Source organism: Cydia strobilella, chromosome 16, assembly GCF_947568885.1.
Source record: "Cydia strobilella chromosome 16, ilCydStro3.1, whole genome shotgun sequence".
NCBI lineage: Eukaryota > Metazoa > Arthropoda > Insecta > Lepidoptera > Tortricidae > Cydia > Cydia strobilella.
The window spans coordinates 4,775,556-4,793,079 of NC_086056.1; the positions used below are offsets into that span (position 1 = coordinate 4,775,556).

The window sequence follows — 17,524 nt, forward strand, 5'->3', positions numbered from 1 at the left end:
TATTTCGAGAAGTATGAGAGATATCGGTGTCGGGTTTTTTTCTATAATACTTGATATTTATTCAGTAATATATACATGCATTAAACTATTCATATTCCATACAATTTTTTTGAGAAATCAAGTAAAAACTATCAATCGAGTAAAAAAACAAACTTAAAATTCCCGTTTTTATCAAAAGTATTGAGTATATATTTTTGAGTATTTTTTTAAAAGTAATGTATATAATGCGCTTTCATTTGAGATATTAAACATTTAAATCGGTTCATTGGTTTAGCTTGTAGAATTTTTGAAATATTTTTTAAAGAAGTGGCGCCATCTCTGTTCCTAAGGGGTGAAACTGCCGCTGCTGCGGGTCAAATCGCTCAGTTTGGTCCCTACTATCACTGTGCAAAGCGGCTTGCTTTTATCATGAAGTGCAGCATTTTGTTCATAACAAGTATGACTACTACGTAATTTGGTCGGGTTATTTGTTGCCTTATATGGTTCATGTTATACTCATGGCCCAGAGCGTAACTAGCGCCACCGGAGAGATTAGGAACTATTATTTAAAGCTTAACGCGGTCACTTTTACAACAATTCTGCCATAAGAGATTGCGATCCTTTCTATACCATCCATATTTTTTACATTTATGGCCTGTCATATTTTCTTTTTTTTTACATTTATGGCTGTCATATTTTCATCGAGGAGCGTTTTTCACATTTTAAATTTCCATATTTTTGTTTCAGAAAACCACGAGCCGAATTCGAGCCAGTGATATTCGGACCCGCGCTCGTGCAGAGCGAGCCAGACCTTCCGCCCTCCGGTGGCGCGTTTGACACTTCGCTGACCTGACCAAGCGAGAGATGACTTAAGACCTAGACCTACATGCAGGGATTTTTCTATTCTAATGACGTTATTCACAAATGCTTGTCAAGTCTAACAAGCCCTTGATAATCTTGTCCTTATCTGTCATTATGACATTTGTGTTTGTTAGAAAGAGACAAAAATAACAGAGGTTTTATGCATAGTTTTATGAATAATCACGAATTCATTGTACGATTAATTATTTTGTTTGGTATTTTTGTACCACATTTAGGATCTTGTTGTGTAGTAAGGCGTGTTACGTTTCATCTGTGATCCCCTTAAACTCCTTAAAGTATTAATTATTATTGCTTTGGCTCATAATCAGAATTAGATAAGAGCACATTATAGCATACTTAAATCTAAAAGTTTTTATGAGTTACAATTTCATTTATTTTCTTTACTCTTACGCCTATGTCCATTCTATATTTTCTTCTTTCATATTTATTTTTACGCCTGGCTAAATATGTAGTTACTATAATATTAAGTTCTTTCATTTAGCCTTATCTAATTCTGAGTAGGTAGTAACCACCGCTAAAAATCTATTTTTATTTATTATCTAAACTAAATAGATAACAACCATCCAGTTTCAGCACCGAAACCATACACTTTTTCGTCTGATACAAACGCAGCCCTGCTAGATAGTATAATAAATTTTTATAAATCATCACTGCTTTATTTAAATACGCATAGTTAACAAATCTACCATTTAGAATGCGAAGGATATCCGTGGATATCTTTTACGCATACGTGACCTTTGTGCTACGTACACATAGGATTACAAGTTAAAGACAAAATAAAAACGCCTCAGAAACGTCATATGACAAAAATTCGCTAGTGATGTGGCGATGTCATCGAATTAATCGATTCATAACGTTTGTTAAACAATTATGGGGATTCGATTCGTGATAAGATGAGGCATTTTTATTGCTTGAAATCAAAAAGTGTAACGTGATTATTTTACAAAACATGTACGATGGTAAGGAAAAGCAGTATATTTTGTAATACTATTACGTATAGTTTTAATATTAACTCTGTCAATGGGCAGAAAAGTCATATATTATTACCTAGCTTAGATGTAAGTAGTACTTTTTTGTCAATTTTGAGTGTTTTTAATTAAAGGCCTTAAAGTATTATTTTTTATTGAAAATGCATCTACTTCATTATTTTATTAACATCCGCTGGCATAATTTTACTTTGTAAATGTGCAATATACTTAAGTAAGAAAAAAGAAAAACAAATAGAAAACATATTACTTATCTGGGTATTGGCCACATATGAAAATGTGGTTACCTTCTTCTGTTTGTAGAATTTCAGCGGATACTATATGCCTAAGACTGAATTAAATTCTACCATTCAAATATTTAAAAGAATTGTCATTTGAATAGTTCTATTTAGGTATTTCTATTTTGTTCCTGTCAATATGGTACTCCTGAGGTTTCAATATACTTTTAGAGATAATAATATGTAGGTAAAGATTGCAGTTTTGAATGATATGTTACCTCATTAAAATAGTCACATATTGTCATATTCTTAATGTAAATAATTACAAAATGTAATATTAAAGTGAATAAACGTTAATACATCAATATATACACTTGTGTTAATTCCAAAACTTGTTGCAAATGGCCCGAGCCCATATAGTCCGATAAAATTAAAAAGTTTTTCTTTTGTATGTTCAGTTGTTATTATACATAATATATGTCGCAGCCAACTGGTTAAATTAGCCAGATAATTAGTTGGCTGAAGAACAACCAGCCAAGTCATTGAACGCAACGTTTAACCAGATGGCTAAACGTCGTATAGTCGTTTAGTTAATTTGGACATTGATGAATGTGATGGTCAGTTTTATTTCATTTCTATAATTTTTTAGGTTACATTTAAATCACGTGACCGAGTGAACCAGTCGTTTTCAAAGAGCTGACTTTCAATACGCCAAGTTGTTAAACGTTGTGATTTTCTATCGGCCTAGTCGATTAATTAGCTGGCTAACTAATACAGATGGCTGCAGCATATACATAACAAGCTTTCTAGTACATATACCGTGTGAAAGAGATAAAAGATGTTCTGGCGCGACTTGTTGCAGAGTTGGCGCCTTTCTGTAGTAACATATATAATAGATTTGTAGTAACATATTGATAAATTATCTTATAATAGGTATGATACCATCGATCGGAAGGTCCCTTATTAACCGACTTCCAAATCTCAAAAGAAGAAGGTTATCAATGAGGGCTACCGCGTTTAATTTCGCCGCTAGGGGCGCTAGTGTAGATAGAGGTCTTTCAAAATGTCAAATTCACTAGAAGTTTGGGGGGTTTCAAGCTTTTTTATCGGGAAAATTCCCGACTCCTTAAACATAATTGTGGTAAATCTTTGTCTATCTTTGATTAATCATGGTAAACAATAGATATAAGCTCAATAAATGTTAGTGGTTTAAAAAAAGTGTCAACTAAAATAAATGCAAAAAAAATGTTTGCAGCAAAATTTGTGAGCAAAGTTTGAACATGAACAAGTGGTTAAAAGCGACACCGATTGCCGCAATCTTCACATAGATAATACGATCCGGTTTTTTACATACTTATGCCTTGAACTTTTTCTTATTTTTCCCTGACCTCTTGAAATTCCCTGACTTTCCAAGACCATCATTTCCGTTCCTGACTTTCCAGAAAGTGGACACCCTGAATTTACAAGTAGGGACAGTCAACCCTATCCGCTATCATTCGTAGGATGCTGTTGGGACTGTCACGCACCCGGCGCACCAACCAGGGATGCTGCGCGTGCGTGCACGCATGGTAGTATAGAAACAGTCCACGCGCGCCGTCGCGAACATCCCTGATGCGCTACAGAAACGAGGGAGGAATAGTGTAGTGTATTTTTTTATTAGTTTTAATTTAAAACCAATTTTACATTACAAATAAAGTCATATCATCCCTTCATCCAAAGAAGAAGAAGAACACGTCACGTCACTGGAGGGTACATGAAGAATAATTTTTCTGTAGTTGGGAATCCGCTGCATTTTCATATGGTTTTTTAGAATTTTTCCGCTTTTTACAGTTTTTACACACAGTACCATTTTCCCATCTAAGTTTTCTTTTACGAAGTGAGTTGTTACTTTGTGTTGAATGATCTGAAATTTTTGAAGCTGCCGCCTGTAAGTCTGTATCTTGGGTAGAGATCTGTTCAGAGTCTTCAGTTTGTGTAGACTTCGTTCGGGTCTCATAATCCTGTGGCAGATTCTGTGTTGGAACCGCTGTAGTTATTAAATTCTTTTTTAGGCGGTCCGTTTTCAGAAAGTGCAAATCACAAAGGTAGTAACTTGAATATAGAAACTTAGCATCTTTATTCGCTAAATCATATCGCCCAGAAGCTATGACCCATTGTCTGCACCTGCAAAAAACAAAAATTATAATGAATAAAAATAAAACAAAACCACAAAAAAGTCCCCAATGTCACCTATATGTAGATTTTGGAATCGATATTCCAACTTCAAAATAAAGTAAGTTGCACATAAATATTTTGTTCTTTCTTTGTTTTGTTATTAGTAGGTATATCTTTTTTTATAAGATGCTAATCATTGAAATATATTACTCTTCAATATTTGAGACAAATTCCAAGGTTAGGTTAGGTAAAGGCACAAAATCAAAAAATCCCATAAAACGCTCGTCGCTCCGCTGACGTCTAGTCCGTGGCCTTACCTCCGTAATCAAAGTTTCTGTGGCGTGATTAGTGTTAAGCTCCCTCCACACTAGTGCGCGAATCGCGCCGCGAAGCCGCGAACGCGAGTGTGGAGTCTAGTTCGCTAATCAGCGAAATCGACTCGACACTCGCGTTCGCGGCTTCGCGCCGCGTAATCTGGAGCGCGCTTTAAGCATTAGAGCGGTACTTTGTAACCCCAGTAAATTCACTGCCATCTGTCGACACACTTTAAAACTAAAAATATTTTTTTTTTAAAATACGATAAAATGTATTTAGATATGGATAAATGTTTTTTTTTTTATTTGCATTAATTATTTTTATGATTTTGACCCATGTTCTTTCACTGATATGCGTTAAAATTGTTAAATAACAAACAAAACCGTCAACGCCATCTATACGACAGTTGGCCAAAGCTAGTAGCGCCCTCTGAACGAGAATCAAATTTTCTTGATTTTCGAGGCACGTTTTTTCCTTAGACTGTATCCATCTATTACGGAGTTATATCTATCTTTGCTTTAAGTGTGAATTCATAAGCCGCTCTGGACTACGCGGCGTGAAGCCGCGAACGAGTGTGGAGGGCCCTATACATTTTGTATCATGTTCATACACTTCATAGTTAAGCAATGCGTTTTGGAACGCACTACGGTCACGTGACAGTCACGTGGCCGCCGCGCGACATGGATGGAATACACGCGAGTTCTCAATAAAATTATGTTATTATTTTATTTAATAATTGTCTAACACGATACACATTTACCACTAACTAAACGCAAGTAACAAAAATTGAACTGGCAGTAATCAAAGTGTAATTGGCCAGACGAAATAAATAATTGTACATTGTACCACCCATTAGAAATCCAATGTTAGTGTTTTGCTTACTTACCTATTTTCGTTTTTCGGGAAACGAAAAAAACTCCTTTCTTTATCCTTCGAAGTCGACAAGCATCCATACAAGGCACAATATGCGGGCATTTTGCGCGGCGGTGGCAATCGAACTGAAAGGTGATATTTATTCTGTCAGTTTTCAGTCAGACGTAAAGGAAGGGGTGCGGTAACTCATCATGGTGCGGGGTGGAGCGTCATCCGGTATGGAGTCCTGTTTTATTATCTGTGCATCTGTGCTTAAAAAGTGAAAAAACTGCAGAATACTAATCTGAAGGACGCTCCACACTCGTGCGCGAATAAGGCGCGAAGCCGCGAACGCAAGTGTGGAGTCTAGTTCGCTAATCAGCGAAATCGATTCTGGAGCGGGCTAGAAGAAAAAACAATTATACACACAACAACAAATTAATCTTAAATAATATCTGTAAAAAATTAAGTAGGTACTTAATGAGGGCTAACGCGTATGACTTCGCCGCTAGGGGCGCTAGTGTAGATGGTGGTCTTTTCCATAGTTCGAAATGTCACTTGTCACTTCAATGACTGACAGCTGTTCTTTAGTCTTTTGGACCACCATCAACAGAGGCGCCAACTGGTGAGCAAAAAAACGATAGCCCTCATTCGTTTCGACTTTTAGTAAAAAGCTCCTTTTTATCGGCAATGAATAATCATATAATCAACCATGCATCGCACAATATGTGACCATCTCGAATTGCGCCGCGAATCGAACTGACACTCCGCTCAAAGAGTATAATTATAACCCAAATATAACCACTACGTTTACTCCGCTGTTCGTTCTGGCAATTGTCCGTCACTCGGTGGCCGCGGGGAGGGGTAATTTATTTCGGTACGAAGTGTACGTGCAATTTTCTGTAATATCATAAATTCACTATGAAGTACTTATTCGGTGTCTATACCTATAGTACTGTACTCGCGATGCCATTAAACAAAAAAAAAAGCACTGTACTGTTTAAGTACTGTTGCACTGAGCTTGTCACTATTTGTCAACAGTGACATTTTTGGCGACATATTGTAGTTTTAATATCTTAGTAATTTTACAACATGAATAAAAATAGGATTATGAGCGTGGCAGAGGGCCCCTGGGGCAGAGCGACTATTTATTCAAATGAACCAATAGAAGAAAATAACACCCAGAAAGTCAAGGTATACCCACCTAACTTGTTATTCAAAGTTAAACTTTCAATCTTAATTATAGATAGGTACGTTGCGCTACCCCGATGATGTTAACTTATTGTTAACCGTTAATATGACTTTGAATTACTGATGATAGAATTGATAGATTATGTCTACAAAAGCAAAATGTATCGTACAATTGTAAACATGGTTTGTGGTTTGTATGGACAATATTCCATAAAATCTGGGGGCACGGTAGTGCCCCCGCCCAAGACGAGCAAAGTGAAGCGCAAGGGCACTACCTACCTTTTCTCGAAGCGCTTCGTCGTTTTTTTGAACCCTCATAACTTGGGTTTTGATTATACCAGATTTTACTTTAGATTTTCGTCACTCACTAACTCACTCACTGATGATCATCAAAACCTTTAGAGTACTTCCTGAAATCCTAGGAAGCTGAAATTTGGAATGTAAGATAGTCTTAGTACACAAACAACAGAAATATTCAAAAACTTGAAATGTTATCCCCTAAGAGGGTGAAAAGAGGGGTGGAATTTTGTATGCGGAATTAATAACCCCTGAACAGGTTTAGTTGAAATTTGGTATGTAGATAGTTTTTGTTATGGAGAAGGATATAGAATAGTTTTCAACCCCAAAATCACCTCGTAAGGGGGGTGGAAAAGAGCGTTAAGGGGAAAAGGGGGTTGAAGTTTGTATGGGGAATCAGTCAAAAGCAGATCGTGTAAAAGATGCCTCCAGATACGTATTTCAGGATTTTTAATAGTAACCCTTTAAGTTTAGGTATGGAAGATAGCAACTTACAAAAAGAAGTGAAATCCCACCAAAAACATTTTCAAGTAAAATGTTGCCAAGACGAAACCATAAGGCTCGCACTGTCAAAAAGTTATCAGATCTCTTGTAGAGCCAAGCTTCTAACTCTACGAGCCCTAACTTCACAAACTCTACACCCTAGTCAAATTATGTGGCTTAACCGTTTCGTTACTACAAGGACTTGTATAATAAAAAATAATGAATAGTGAATCAATTATTCACCTTACGTTCATGTGACGGTAGCGAAACGGCCATGCCACATATTTTGACTAAGGTGTAGAGTGTTAAGTTAGGGCTTGTAGAGTTAGAAGCTTTGCTCTACAAGAGATCTGATAACTTTATGACAGTGCGTGCCTTATGGTTTCGTCTTGGCAACATTTTACATAAAAATGTTTTTGGTGGGATCTATATTACTAAGCCTAGAGTCGTAATTCTGACTCAAGTCTACTCATCATCATTGGCCTTCGAGTCTATTACAGACTATAGATACAGTGTCAGGGAAGCGACAACGGTTTTCAACGGGAGTTGCAAACACGACCTCAAGCCTGGCAGGTTTAGTGTGCCCTTGGCGAACAGCGAGTTGCGAATGTCTTGCCTCCTCTACACTCCTCCTCCTCTAAGCATCATCGTTTATCTCCATCTCTTTCGCTCTTATTATCACTGACGGGTCTTCGCAAATAAAATCGGCTACGCGAGCACACGAACGTATAGTAACAACGGAACTGAAACAGTCGCCGTGACCGAAACCGGCCGGGAGAGTATATATTATCACTGATCGTTCTACGCGCTCGCAATATATATATATATATATATATATATATATATATATATATATATTGGTGTAATTTCTAGGCACAGGAACCAGAGAGGCCGATAACATTTCTCATGGAAAAGAAACATTCAGAGACATCGCAGGAGACTGTCGTTTCTTGTTACAAGTTTCAAAATATCTCAATTAAGAGCTCTATGACCAGTACTGACGATATTTATCGGTAAGTAAGCCCAAAATACCAGCAGAATTGTCATTATTATCGATTACCAGGCCGATTTTGCACCACATCATATTAATATACCTACCGGGTTTGAGCCATTGCCGCTCGCCCTCGAGTTATGAATGTGCTTGTGTCATGCGTAAACACGAAGAAATTAACGTGTCATTAAATCAAAGTACCTAATAATATTTTTTTAATTTTTATTTAATATCATCCATGTATGGTCATTTTATTAAACACTAAGTATAAAAAAATCCTAATTACAAACTAAATTAAAAACTAAACTTAAAAATAAACTATAAATAAAAAAATTGCCCCAAATCAGTACCGTCTATTGGCAGCGTGCCCAGAAGGCTAGCAGCATTGCCACGTTGTATGGCAATGCTGATCCGCTGTGCTAGATATGAACCAGCCCTCTGGTCACGCGTCAACTCTACTAACCTGCGGCTACATTCCTTAAAAACTCTATGGGCACTTTCCCCCCAAGGCCCCATAGTTTCAACCCCAAACGGCTCAAATATGCAACCACTATTTATGGTTGCATACTTGCGCCGCTTGAGGAGCTCGGCCGAATTGGCAGCCGAACCAGCCTTCACTGCGTTGCCATGGAGATGGGATAGCGCTAAGGTATCGGCACAGGTTGCGTCCCAAACCAACGGCCGTCCCATCTTCCATGGCACGAGGGTCATGCCGTCGGGCCTTTTACCGTCATCGCGGGCGAGGCCGGTCGGTTCCAAAACCGCCGGTGCTCCCGCACTGGCTAAGGCCCGACGGATGATATCATCAAAGTTATTACGTCTGTAGCGACCCTTCTTTAGCCGATAGGCAATTTCCAACGTAGATCAATCTGATTTCTTTCAAGCGCCCTCCACACTCGTGCGCAAATCGCGGCGCGAAGCCGCGAACGCGAGTGTGGAGGCTAATTCGCAGATCTGCGGAATCAACTACATACTCACGTTCGCGGCTTGGCGCCGCGATTCGCGCGCGAGTGTGGAGGGGGCTTAAATATTTCACACACCTATGTACCTATAGTTAGGTACCTACGTAATAAAAAAAAACTTAAGATAGATTATTATAATTTCAGATTACCCAACTTCGAGGCGTCGTTATTTGCTACTGTCTTCGAGGACACCATCACAGAGTTGCGGATATTAGGTACGCCGTGCGAGTAACGCCACAATTTGAACAAGGGTCAAATGAACCATACTTTTTACCTACGCATAAATATTAGGAGGATTACATGCTTTTGCATGTAAACTGCTTGCACTTTTACATTGCATGATATTTTACTCGTACCTGTATAGCTAGCTGCATACGGCTATTGCTTACTATACCCAAAGGACCATCGACACAAACTGTCTAATTAGAATTAAGTTTTTTTCGCAAAACAATATTCTAGGTATAACTTAATAGTTCTTAGCTAGGTACGGTCGGTGCCCCAACTTAAGTAACGAAGTTGCCATACTCATTGTATAGAAAAGTGGAGTGGAGTATGTTAGGTTAGGGAACCGACAATACAGTACAGTCCATCAATTGTCTTCGGCACTGCCGGACTAAAGTATCCATATAATCGTTCACAGTTGAGTGCAACACAGAGATGCGCATAAGCAAGCTACAGTCGGACATGGGGTTACTGCTGGCGATAAAGTTTGGTGTGAAGCAGCCCTTGTTCAAAGATGTCCTGGACGGCATCGACCCTAAACACTTGGACTGTAACGAATACAAGCTCAACAAGCTGGATGCAGACAGGTACTATGTAAAAAAACCGGCCCAGTGCAGGACAGACAGTCTTAGTAATAGGGTCCCGTTTTTACCCTTTGGTACAGTCAAGTTCATAAATACATAATGTGTACCTACAATCCAACAACATCTGCAACTTTAGTCTTTTATTCACATCGCCCAAGAAGTATTTGAGGAGGCAGTAATGATAAGTAGATATTTTCGGATATCTTGTCACTGACGCTGTTTCTCCCCCAGGAATTATCTAGCGGAAGTGCTACAGACCTCGTACACGGACTTAGCGCTGAACAAGTCCTACGGAATCCTCGCCGAGCATGTGAAGAAGATCGTGGACCGGGACAACTACCGCGCAGAACTCCAGGAGGCTGAGGCTAGGCATAGAATGTACGTTTGCAATATATATGTCGGCGACCGATCGTAAGATCAGGCAGATCGTGAAATTCCTAGGCATATCGTGAAACGTGAAAATCTTTGTCTTGTACCCTGAGTCGACGGAGCCCCGCATGCGGGGGCTCTTATTTCTGGACAGTTTACTCTTCCTTCCTACGGTACCTATCTATAAGTTTAATGTGACTACTCTCATCTGCCCGATCTTACGATCGGCAGCCGACATATACAATACACAATACCTATTGCTGTTATAATCCGCTTCCGTAATATCATTTACTTGGGCGTAGCGCGGCGTGTTTTTCTTCCATACTTCCTTGTTCAACCATCATGTCATCATTCCCTCACTACTTATTCCACATAGTCCATCGACCTTTTCTTTAGCTTTCAGATTTTATTGAGAACCTATTTACTAATATCTACCCAAATGTGATAATGACATTTTGGTTTGTGTAGACTTCGACGAGACACGAACCGACAACTGCGACAACAGCGGAACCACATCAAGTCCGTCACTTACGATACTAACGCTATCATCGACGATCTGCGCACACAAGTGGAGGTAACGCATAAACTAGTAAAAAGTCCGTGTTCCTCTCTATCCTCCTGATTGGTTATGGGTTATAGGTTTGTAGGTTAGGCGACACCGAGGAAGCGACGATGGACTATATTCTCGCGCAAGAAAAATACGATACGTGAAAATAGCTGTCTAGATGTCTGGTGCATGTAAGAAATAATAATATTGATATCTGACCGATTTCAATCCTAGCGAGATCATTTTCTGAAAAAACTCTTCTGTAAAGTGAAATTTGTAACTCGCCCATCAACTCGCTAATCGTAACTATTCGGATAGCTGACTTAGGGTCCATACAACCATAATAATTTATCATAACGTTTGTCCCGGGATTCTGCTACGGCTGATGGTCCGCTGTGTGAACACCATATCAAGAAATATTTTCTGTCCAGGATTTCACTTTAAACGCCGAGACGTGCACACGCTACGTCAACAACTGGGAGCGCGCGCGCACCGAACAGCATCTCCAGACGATCTACGACTCCGAGTATACGCCATCACAGGTCTGTTTACTCACCCGCGACTCGCCTTAAAACAACAATTAAAAAGTAATACGACAAAATGCCCATGAGTCAAGCAGATCTGAGGGCCTACCGCGAACACCGAAGTTCGCAAATGGCGGGTATCTTTCTCTGCCACTCTAATTACGCCTTAGCTGGTGTAAAATATAAAAATGCTTGTAATTTTCTAACTTCTGTGTTTGCGGTAGGCCCTCTGATCTAGGTGTATTTATCCTCATTTTAACATGTAGGAAACTCAAATAAGAACGATGTAGCATACTAATCTAACTAGAGTCCTGATTCCCCTTATTCCTAATAAGCTCTAACTTTATACCGTCAACTTCATGAGAGACTTTCTACACTTAAACAATATGTACATATTTATTTTTATATACAGGTGGTTGAGTACTTCAAGCAACGCACTGATAACGAGCAGCGTGTGCATACTGAGGTGGAGCTACTCATCAACATCGCTATTAACGTGTGTTTTACTTTCTTCTTCGTTATTTCTTATGACCGAAAGTCATAGCCATATGGGGTATGGTTTGAAATGGGTTTGAGGCACCAAGGTTTGCCAAATGCGAAAGATTTTCCTTTTTGGCAGGTTATTTTTCATGACATCGAGCCAACGGGTTGGCGATTTTACACATTTTATTTTCTTACCTAAGCCCCATATTTGTGAGCTTTTCCAATATTTTGGTTTTTTTCCGCAACTTGCGTACTCCCATCTTAACCGTACACGAAAAATCTGACAATTTCATATATGTTTCAGGAAACATTGGAAGAAGTCGAAAGGTGGATGGAAAAATATGACAAGGACATGGAAAAAATCGATTTGAAAATACAAATAAAGAAGAATGACTACCAAAACGCACGTGACGAGAGAATGGCATTGGAGGACACGGTAATACCGTTAGGGCTGGCTATGATGTTCGAGGCCATGCCTTTTGCGAAGGCCGAAGACCGTGGCCCGCGAAGGGCCCAGAGCGTCCGAAAACAACGCACCGACGTGCGAAGGCCGAGCTGTAAAAAAAATATCAACTGATTTTTTACACCGCTCGACGAGTTTCCCGGACTAAATTGAACCCATTGTTGTGCAACTGTTACATTTTTTATCTTTAAGCTCCCTCCACACTCGTGCTCGAATCGCGGCGCGAAGCCGCGAACGCGAGTGTGGAGTCTAGTTCGCTAATCAGCGAAATCTACACTAGTACACTCGCGTTCGCGGCTCCGCGCCGCGTAGTCTGGAGCGGGCTTTACAGATCGCTTGTGTTAAAGAGCATGATCTTATTTTCCGGAGACTAAAGTTCCCTCCTAATTAATTCTTTCTTTTATTCCGCAGATCGAAAAGCACGACAAACTCATGAAAGACTGGATCCACTTCAAGGATGAGCGCGAGAAGGAGCGCCAGTACCGCGAGACCATGAACAAATCGGCTATCACCGTGCAAGCTTGGTGGCGCGGCTTGCTCGTCCGAAGGCAACTCGGGCCGTACAAGCCACCGAAGAAGCCACCCCCGAAAAAGAAGTAGCAAGTCTTTAGCTAATAAAATTGTTTTTGAAGGGATTATTCAAGTGGTGTTTTATTTGCAAAGGTTATACGAGTTTTCAGTGACAAACTTACTTTGAACTATAAATATATGTAGTACCTATGTATTCATTTATGTACCATATATATTTCCCGTGCGAGGTTTCCTGTCATGTGGCCTACATAGTAATAACATATACTAATCTATGGCCTACATCGGAATTTATGATTATTGTACCCTACAATGCACGCACATACCCTTGAGCTTTCGACTTGAGTTTCGAGGGTCTGCTATACTAAATTGAAATGAATAAGCTACATTTAAATCGACCAACACGTTTGGGAATTGGCCTCTGACAAACGGACGTCAGGGACTTAATATTGAATAATTCATTACAATCATTACAACTACCTTGTTGCCTTGTAGACAAATATATATTATACTACTCTTTGAGACAGACATTATTTTCCTTGTATCTTGCACAACCAACCACCAATAATCGATAGAAAATCGATTCAACGAGTCGACTTAGTTTGACGTTACATAATTTGCCCACATCACTACTTTCCAGCATTGCAAACGTCAATGGAGTCACGTGATCATTTACAACCAATCATAACGCGCGTTTTGCAAAATTGTCTTCCTATATGTGTCTGTTTATCAAAAAGTTGAATTTTTAGCGTTATTTACTAATAAAACATGCCACAAAATGAAAAGGTGAGTTCGAAAATAATATAGAAGACTCACGGAACAAAGTACCAGCCCGAAGTTTTCGCATGACTGCGTAGAAAAATATAAAATTATAGTGCTATCGGCATTTTGCTACGGTCTCCGTACACCTACCAAACGTAAGTGTGTACATGCCAAGTCAGTCAGTTCGTTGATGGTATTCGATTCCGCATAACATAAGTTTATAAATTCGTTTTGGTGTTCAAAATATCGGTGTTTACAGTGAGTTTGAGTGAGAAGTGTATTTCGCAGGAGATGAAGACGAAAACGGACAAAAATAAGAGCGGAGACAGTGACTCTGAGGTGAGTTGTTTATAATGTAATTGTAATACTAATAATCTTGAGACGGCACGTCGGCGGAGTTTACGGTGAAATATTTACAGCATTCTTATTATGAGCTAATTGTTAGTGAAACTTTAACCTTCAACGTTTTATTTGCGCCAATCTGTGAAGTATTAGAAAAAACGCCCGACCAAATTATTCAGTCGTCAGGCAACGAATGCTCAAAAAAAGTTATAGAGGGAAATGCTTGTAACACAGTGTTTGACTTCGTAACTTTGGACTAGTTAGGTGAACATATCAAAAGTCCCCAGCTGTTGCCCTTGAGCCGGGGGAGGGGGGTTTGAAAGTCCCATTTTTCGATTATATCGGAAACTATCCCTATACAAACTTCCACCCCATTTTTCACACCCTCAAAAGATGATTTTCGTTATAATAACTATCCTTTGTCCTGCTCCGGGACTCAAACTATCTCTATACAAATTTCACCAACATCGGTTCAGCGGTTTAAGTGTGAAGAGTAAAAAAAAATGTTTTTAATTTTGTTTTTACTTAGGACGGGTGTCAATGTGATAACATAAATGAATTTGACACCTGATTTATACGAAAATGTTATCAAACAGCCTAGTAGCTTCACTGATGTAGATATCAAGATAAAATTGCAAGCCCCAAATAAATTATCAAGAGATGATATCTCGAGAACTATTCAAGATATCGAAAAACCGGACACAAATAAACTATATGTTCATCTCCTAACTACCCCAAACAAAGTTACATTCTTACAAAGATTGACTAAGCTCCACGGTAAGCTCAAGAAGGCTTGTGTTGTGGGTACTCAGACAACGATATATATAATATACAAATACTTAAATATATAGAAAACATCCATGACTCAGGAACAAATATCTGTGTCATCACACAAATAAATGCCCTTACATCAGCTTCATAGGCAGGGTCACTACCCACTAGGCCAGACCGGTCGTCAAATTGATATATATTAGTAACCAGTTTCAGTCTTTGAATTGGTGTCCGATTGTGTTTTTGCGTGTAAACATATAATTGTTTCCTATTGATATTATCCTTTTACACCACGCTTGAGAAACTAGTCAGAATATTCCTGTTCTTTGTGAGAATCAGTATGAACTACTGGAGATAATATTTATCTATATTATCTCTATAATAACTTATAACTAATCAATTTTTCAAATCTGGTTTCAGTGGTTTCCTTTTGATTTGATTAACCTAGGAAGCTCATTCACACTCTCACTCTTTAGAAGCTATCAAAGTGATAGGAAACTTAATAAGGACTTTGATTGAGGGGTATTTTTAGGGTTCCGTACCTCAAAAGGAAAAAACGGAACCCTTATTATAGGATCACACTTGTGCGTCTGTCTGTCTGTCCGTCTGTCACAGCCTATTTTTTTCGAAACTACTGGACCAATTAAGTTGAAATTTGGTATACATATGTAAGTTTGTGACCCAAAGACGAACATGTAACGTAAATAAATGAAATTTAAACATTGGGGCCACTTTTGGGCGGTAAATGAGAAAATTAAAAAATAAAGTTTTTTAAACTATTGTTACATATTAAATAAAAGAGCTCATTGTGAGAATCTCAAATATATGTTTTTTATAATTTTAGGATAAGCAATTTAGAAGTTATTCAAGAAAATACAAGGCAATTCCAAATTCAATGATGCATGTTTTATTACATGTTTTCATTCAAGGTCTGCATTGTTACAAATGTACCTGAAGTGATAGTGATATTATTGTTCAGTATAATCATATTACAAGCACATTATACCAAATGATATACTTATGATATACACTTCACGATATACACTTCACGTCATGCAATTACAAACCTACTGCCAACAACATAGTATATATGTAATATATTATATTATGAAGGGTCTTGTCTAGGTCTTAAATCAAACTCGCTTCCAGTAGCTTCGCTTATTTTTGTATATTATTATTATTAGTGAAAATTAACTATGTAATGAACATGAGATACAGCCGGGTGAAAGACAGATGGACAGCGGAGTCTTAGTAATAGGGTTTTTACCCTTTGGGTACGGAACCCTAAGAACAAAAAATAGTATTACCATATCAAAATGACGTTACCCAGTTTGATATAGAATTGCCAGATCAAAATCTAATAATACCCTTGAACATACAAAGATACGGTACAGAATTAGTACCTATTAAGCTGATATACATAGTGTTATCATTATAAATGACCTTACAATCAGTTTAAACACTTCACAGTTTACCCAAGTATTATTGTTTAGAGTATGTAAACACAGAGATTTGGCACCATGGATGATTTCTCCGTAGTGTACGTTACGCAGTTTTGCGATAACGCACGCGTTTGCGGTATTCGAAAAATTCGCGGTGCTAAATTTGAATTTTTAAATTTAAATTGTATGTGTGTGTAAAGTGTAGGTGTGTTGTTCGGTGTTACATGACTGCATTAAGCTTTATTGGACGTATAGGTGTAATGGTTAAACTATGACCTCTAGAAACGAAATAATCATGTCAATTCACATCTCAGTGCTAACCTGGTTGCAACCTGAAGGCTCTTGGGGTCCTCTACTTAATTCTAAGAGAAAGTATGTTTAGTTGGGAAAACATACTTAGTCTTAAAAATTACAGACTGCATTGGTGTCTTTTGAAGTTATAAGTGGAAGTGTATTGAATTATGACCCAGACCCGTAAAATCCAAAATCTTATGTAAAACCTTATCTTAACACTCTTCCAGTTGCCTTCTAACTAAAACTAGGGATGCACTCGTCTGATATTATTTTAAAATTAGGGAAAATGCGTGCTTAGTTTAAATAAGTCTAGTTATGAACCAATATTTATGGTATATACTATATACTATATTGCATAGAAAAAAATAGAGACATATTGCATAGATGAAATACCTATATGCCAAATATGTTTATCAATATACACAGATAACTAAATAACTGCATTGAACTATTATTTTCCGCAATGATGAACTTTTTAAATTGGAGAGATTTTCTAACGAGTCCAAGGGTAAAAATGTTAAATAGGGCTTTGAAATTCCTAGAACTCTCCTTGCCTTCCTATTTTTTTAGCGTAAATATACTATATAGGATCAATTCTTCCATAATAGGTATGTATGTAATCACATTTTTTTTTCAATCGCGGGTTTTTTTTGACTTCAAATTTTATTAAAATTCTTAGTATTCATACTTGTGTCTTAGCGCTTTGGTAGTGCCGTCGCGCCCCATTGCGTAAATCTAGCTACTTACCTATTTATTTATTAGTTAATATCAACATAATACAGAGCAGCTGCATTGTCATTTGATATAACTTCCTCGCGTTGTCTCGGCATTTTTGCCACGGCTCGTGGGAAAAAAAAAAAAAAAAAACAACAGTTGCATAATA

General features: G+C 38.2%; 4 protein-coding genes across 4 annotated transcripts in view; all 4 read left to right on the plus strand.

Moving 5' to 3' along the window:
* Positions 1 to 2,432, plus strand: part of LOC134748470 (egl nine homolog 1) — a 31,813-nt gene extending 29,381 nt beyond the window's left edge. Inside the window, exon 7 of the mRNA XM_063683271.1 lies at positions 727 to 2,432. Within this exon, the coding sequence (XP_063539341.1) occupies positions 727 to 755 (29 nt within the window). The 3' untranslated portion in view covers positions 756 to 2,432. The remainder of the gene's footprint in view (positions 1 to 726) is intronic.
* The window catches only part of LOC134748361 (ATP-dependent Clp protease proteolytic subunit), a 249,647-nt gene that overhangs the window by 182,907 nt on the left and 49,216 nt on the right, over positions 1 to 17,524 (plus strand). The gene's annotated exons all lie outside the window — the stretch shown is intronic.
* Positions 6,423 to 13,145, plus strand: LOC134748137 (dynein regulatory complex protein 9-like). The gene is made up of 10 exons (XM_063682841.1): positions 6,423 to 6,580; positions 8,231 to 8,370; positions 9,455 to 9,525; positions 9,951 to 10,119; positions 10,348 to 10,494; positions 10,954 to 11,059; positions 11,464 to 11,574; positions 11,969 to 12,052; positions 12,344 to 12,475; positions 12,914 to 13,145. Exons 1-10 carry the CDS (start codon positions 6,479 to 6,481, stop codon positions 13,100 to 13,102), a joined length of 1,251 nt encoding a protein of 416 aa, XP_063538911.1. The 5' UTR covers positions 6,423 to 6,478; the 3' UTR covers positions 13,103 to 13,145.
* The window catches only part of LOC134748346 (serine/threonine-protein phosphatase 2A 56 kDa regulatory subunit delta isoform-like), an 83,436-nt gene continuing 79,626 nt past the window's right edge, over positions 13,715 to 17,524 (plus strand). The window contains exons 1-2 of the mRNA XM_063683121.1: positions 13,715 to 13,953; positions 14,084 to 14,131. Of these exons, the coding sequence (XP_063539191.1) occupies positions 14,084 to 14,131 (48 nt within the window). The 5' untranslated portion in view covers positions 13,715 to 13,953. The remainder of the gene's footprint in view (positions 13,954 to 14,083; positions 14,132 to 17,524) is intronic.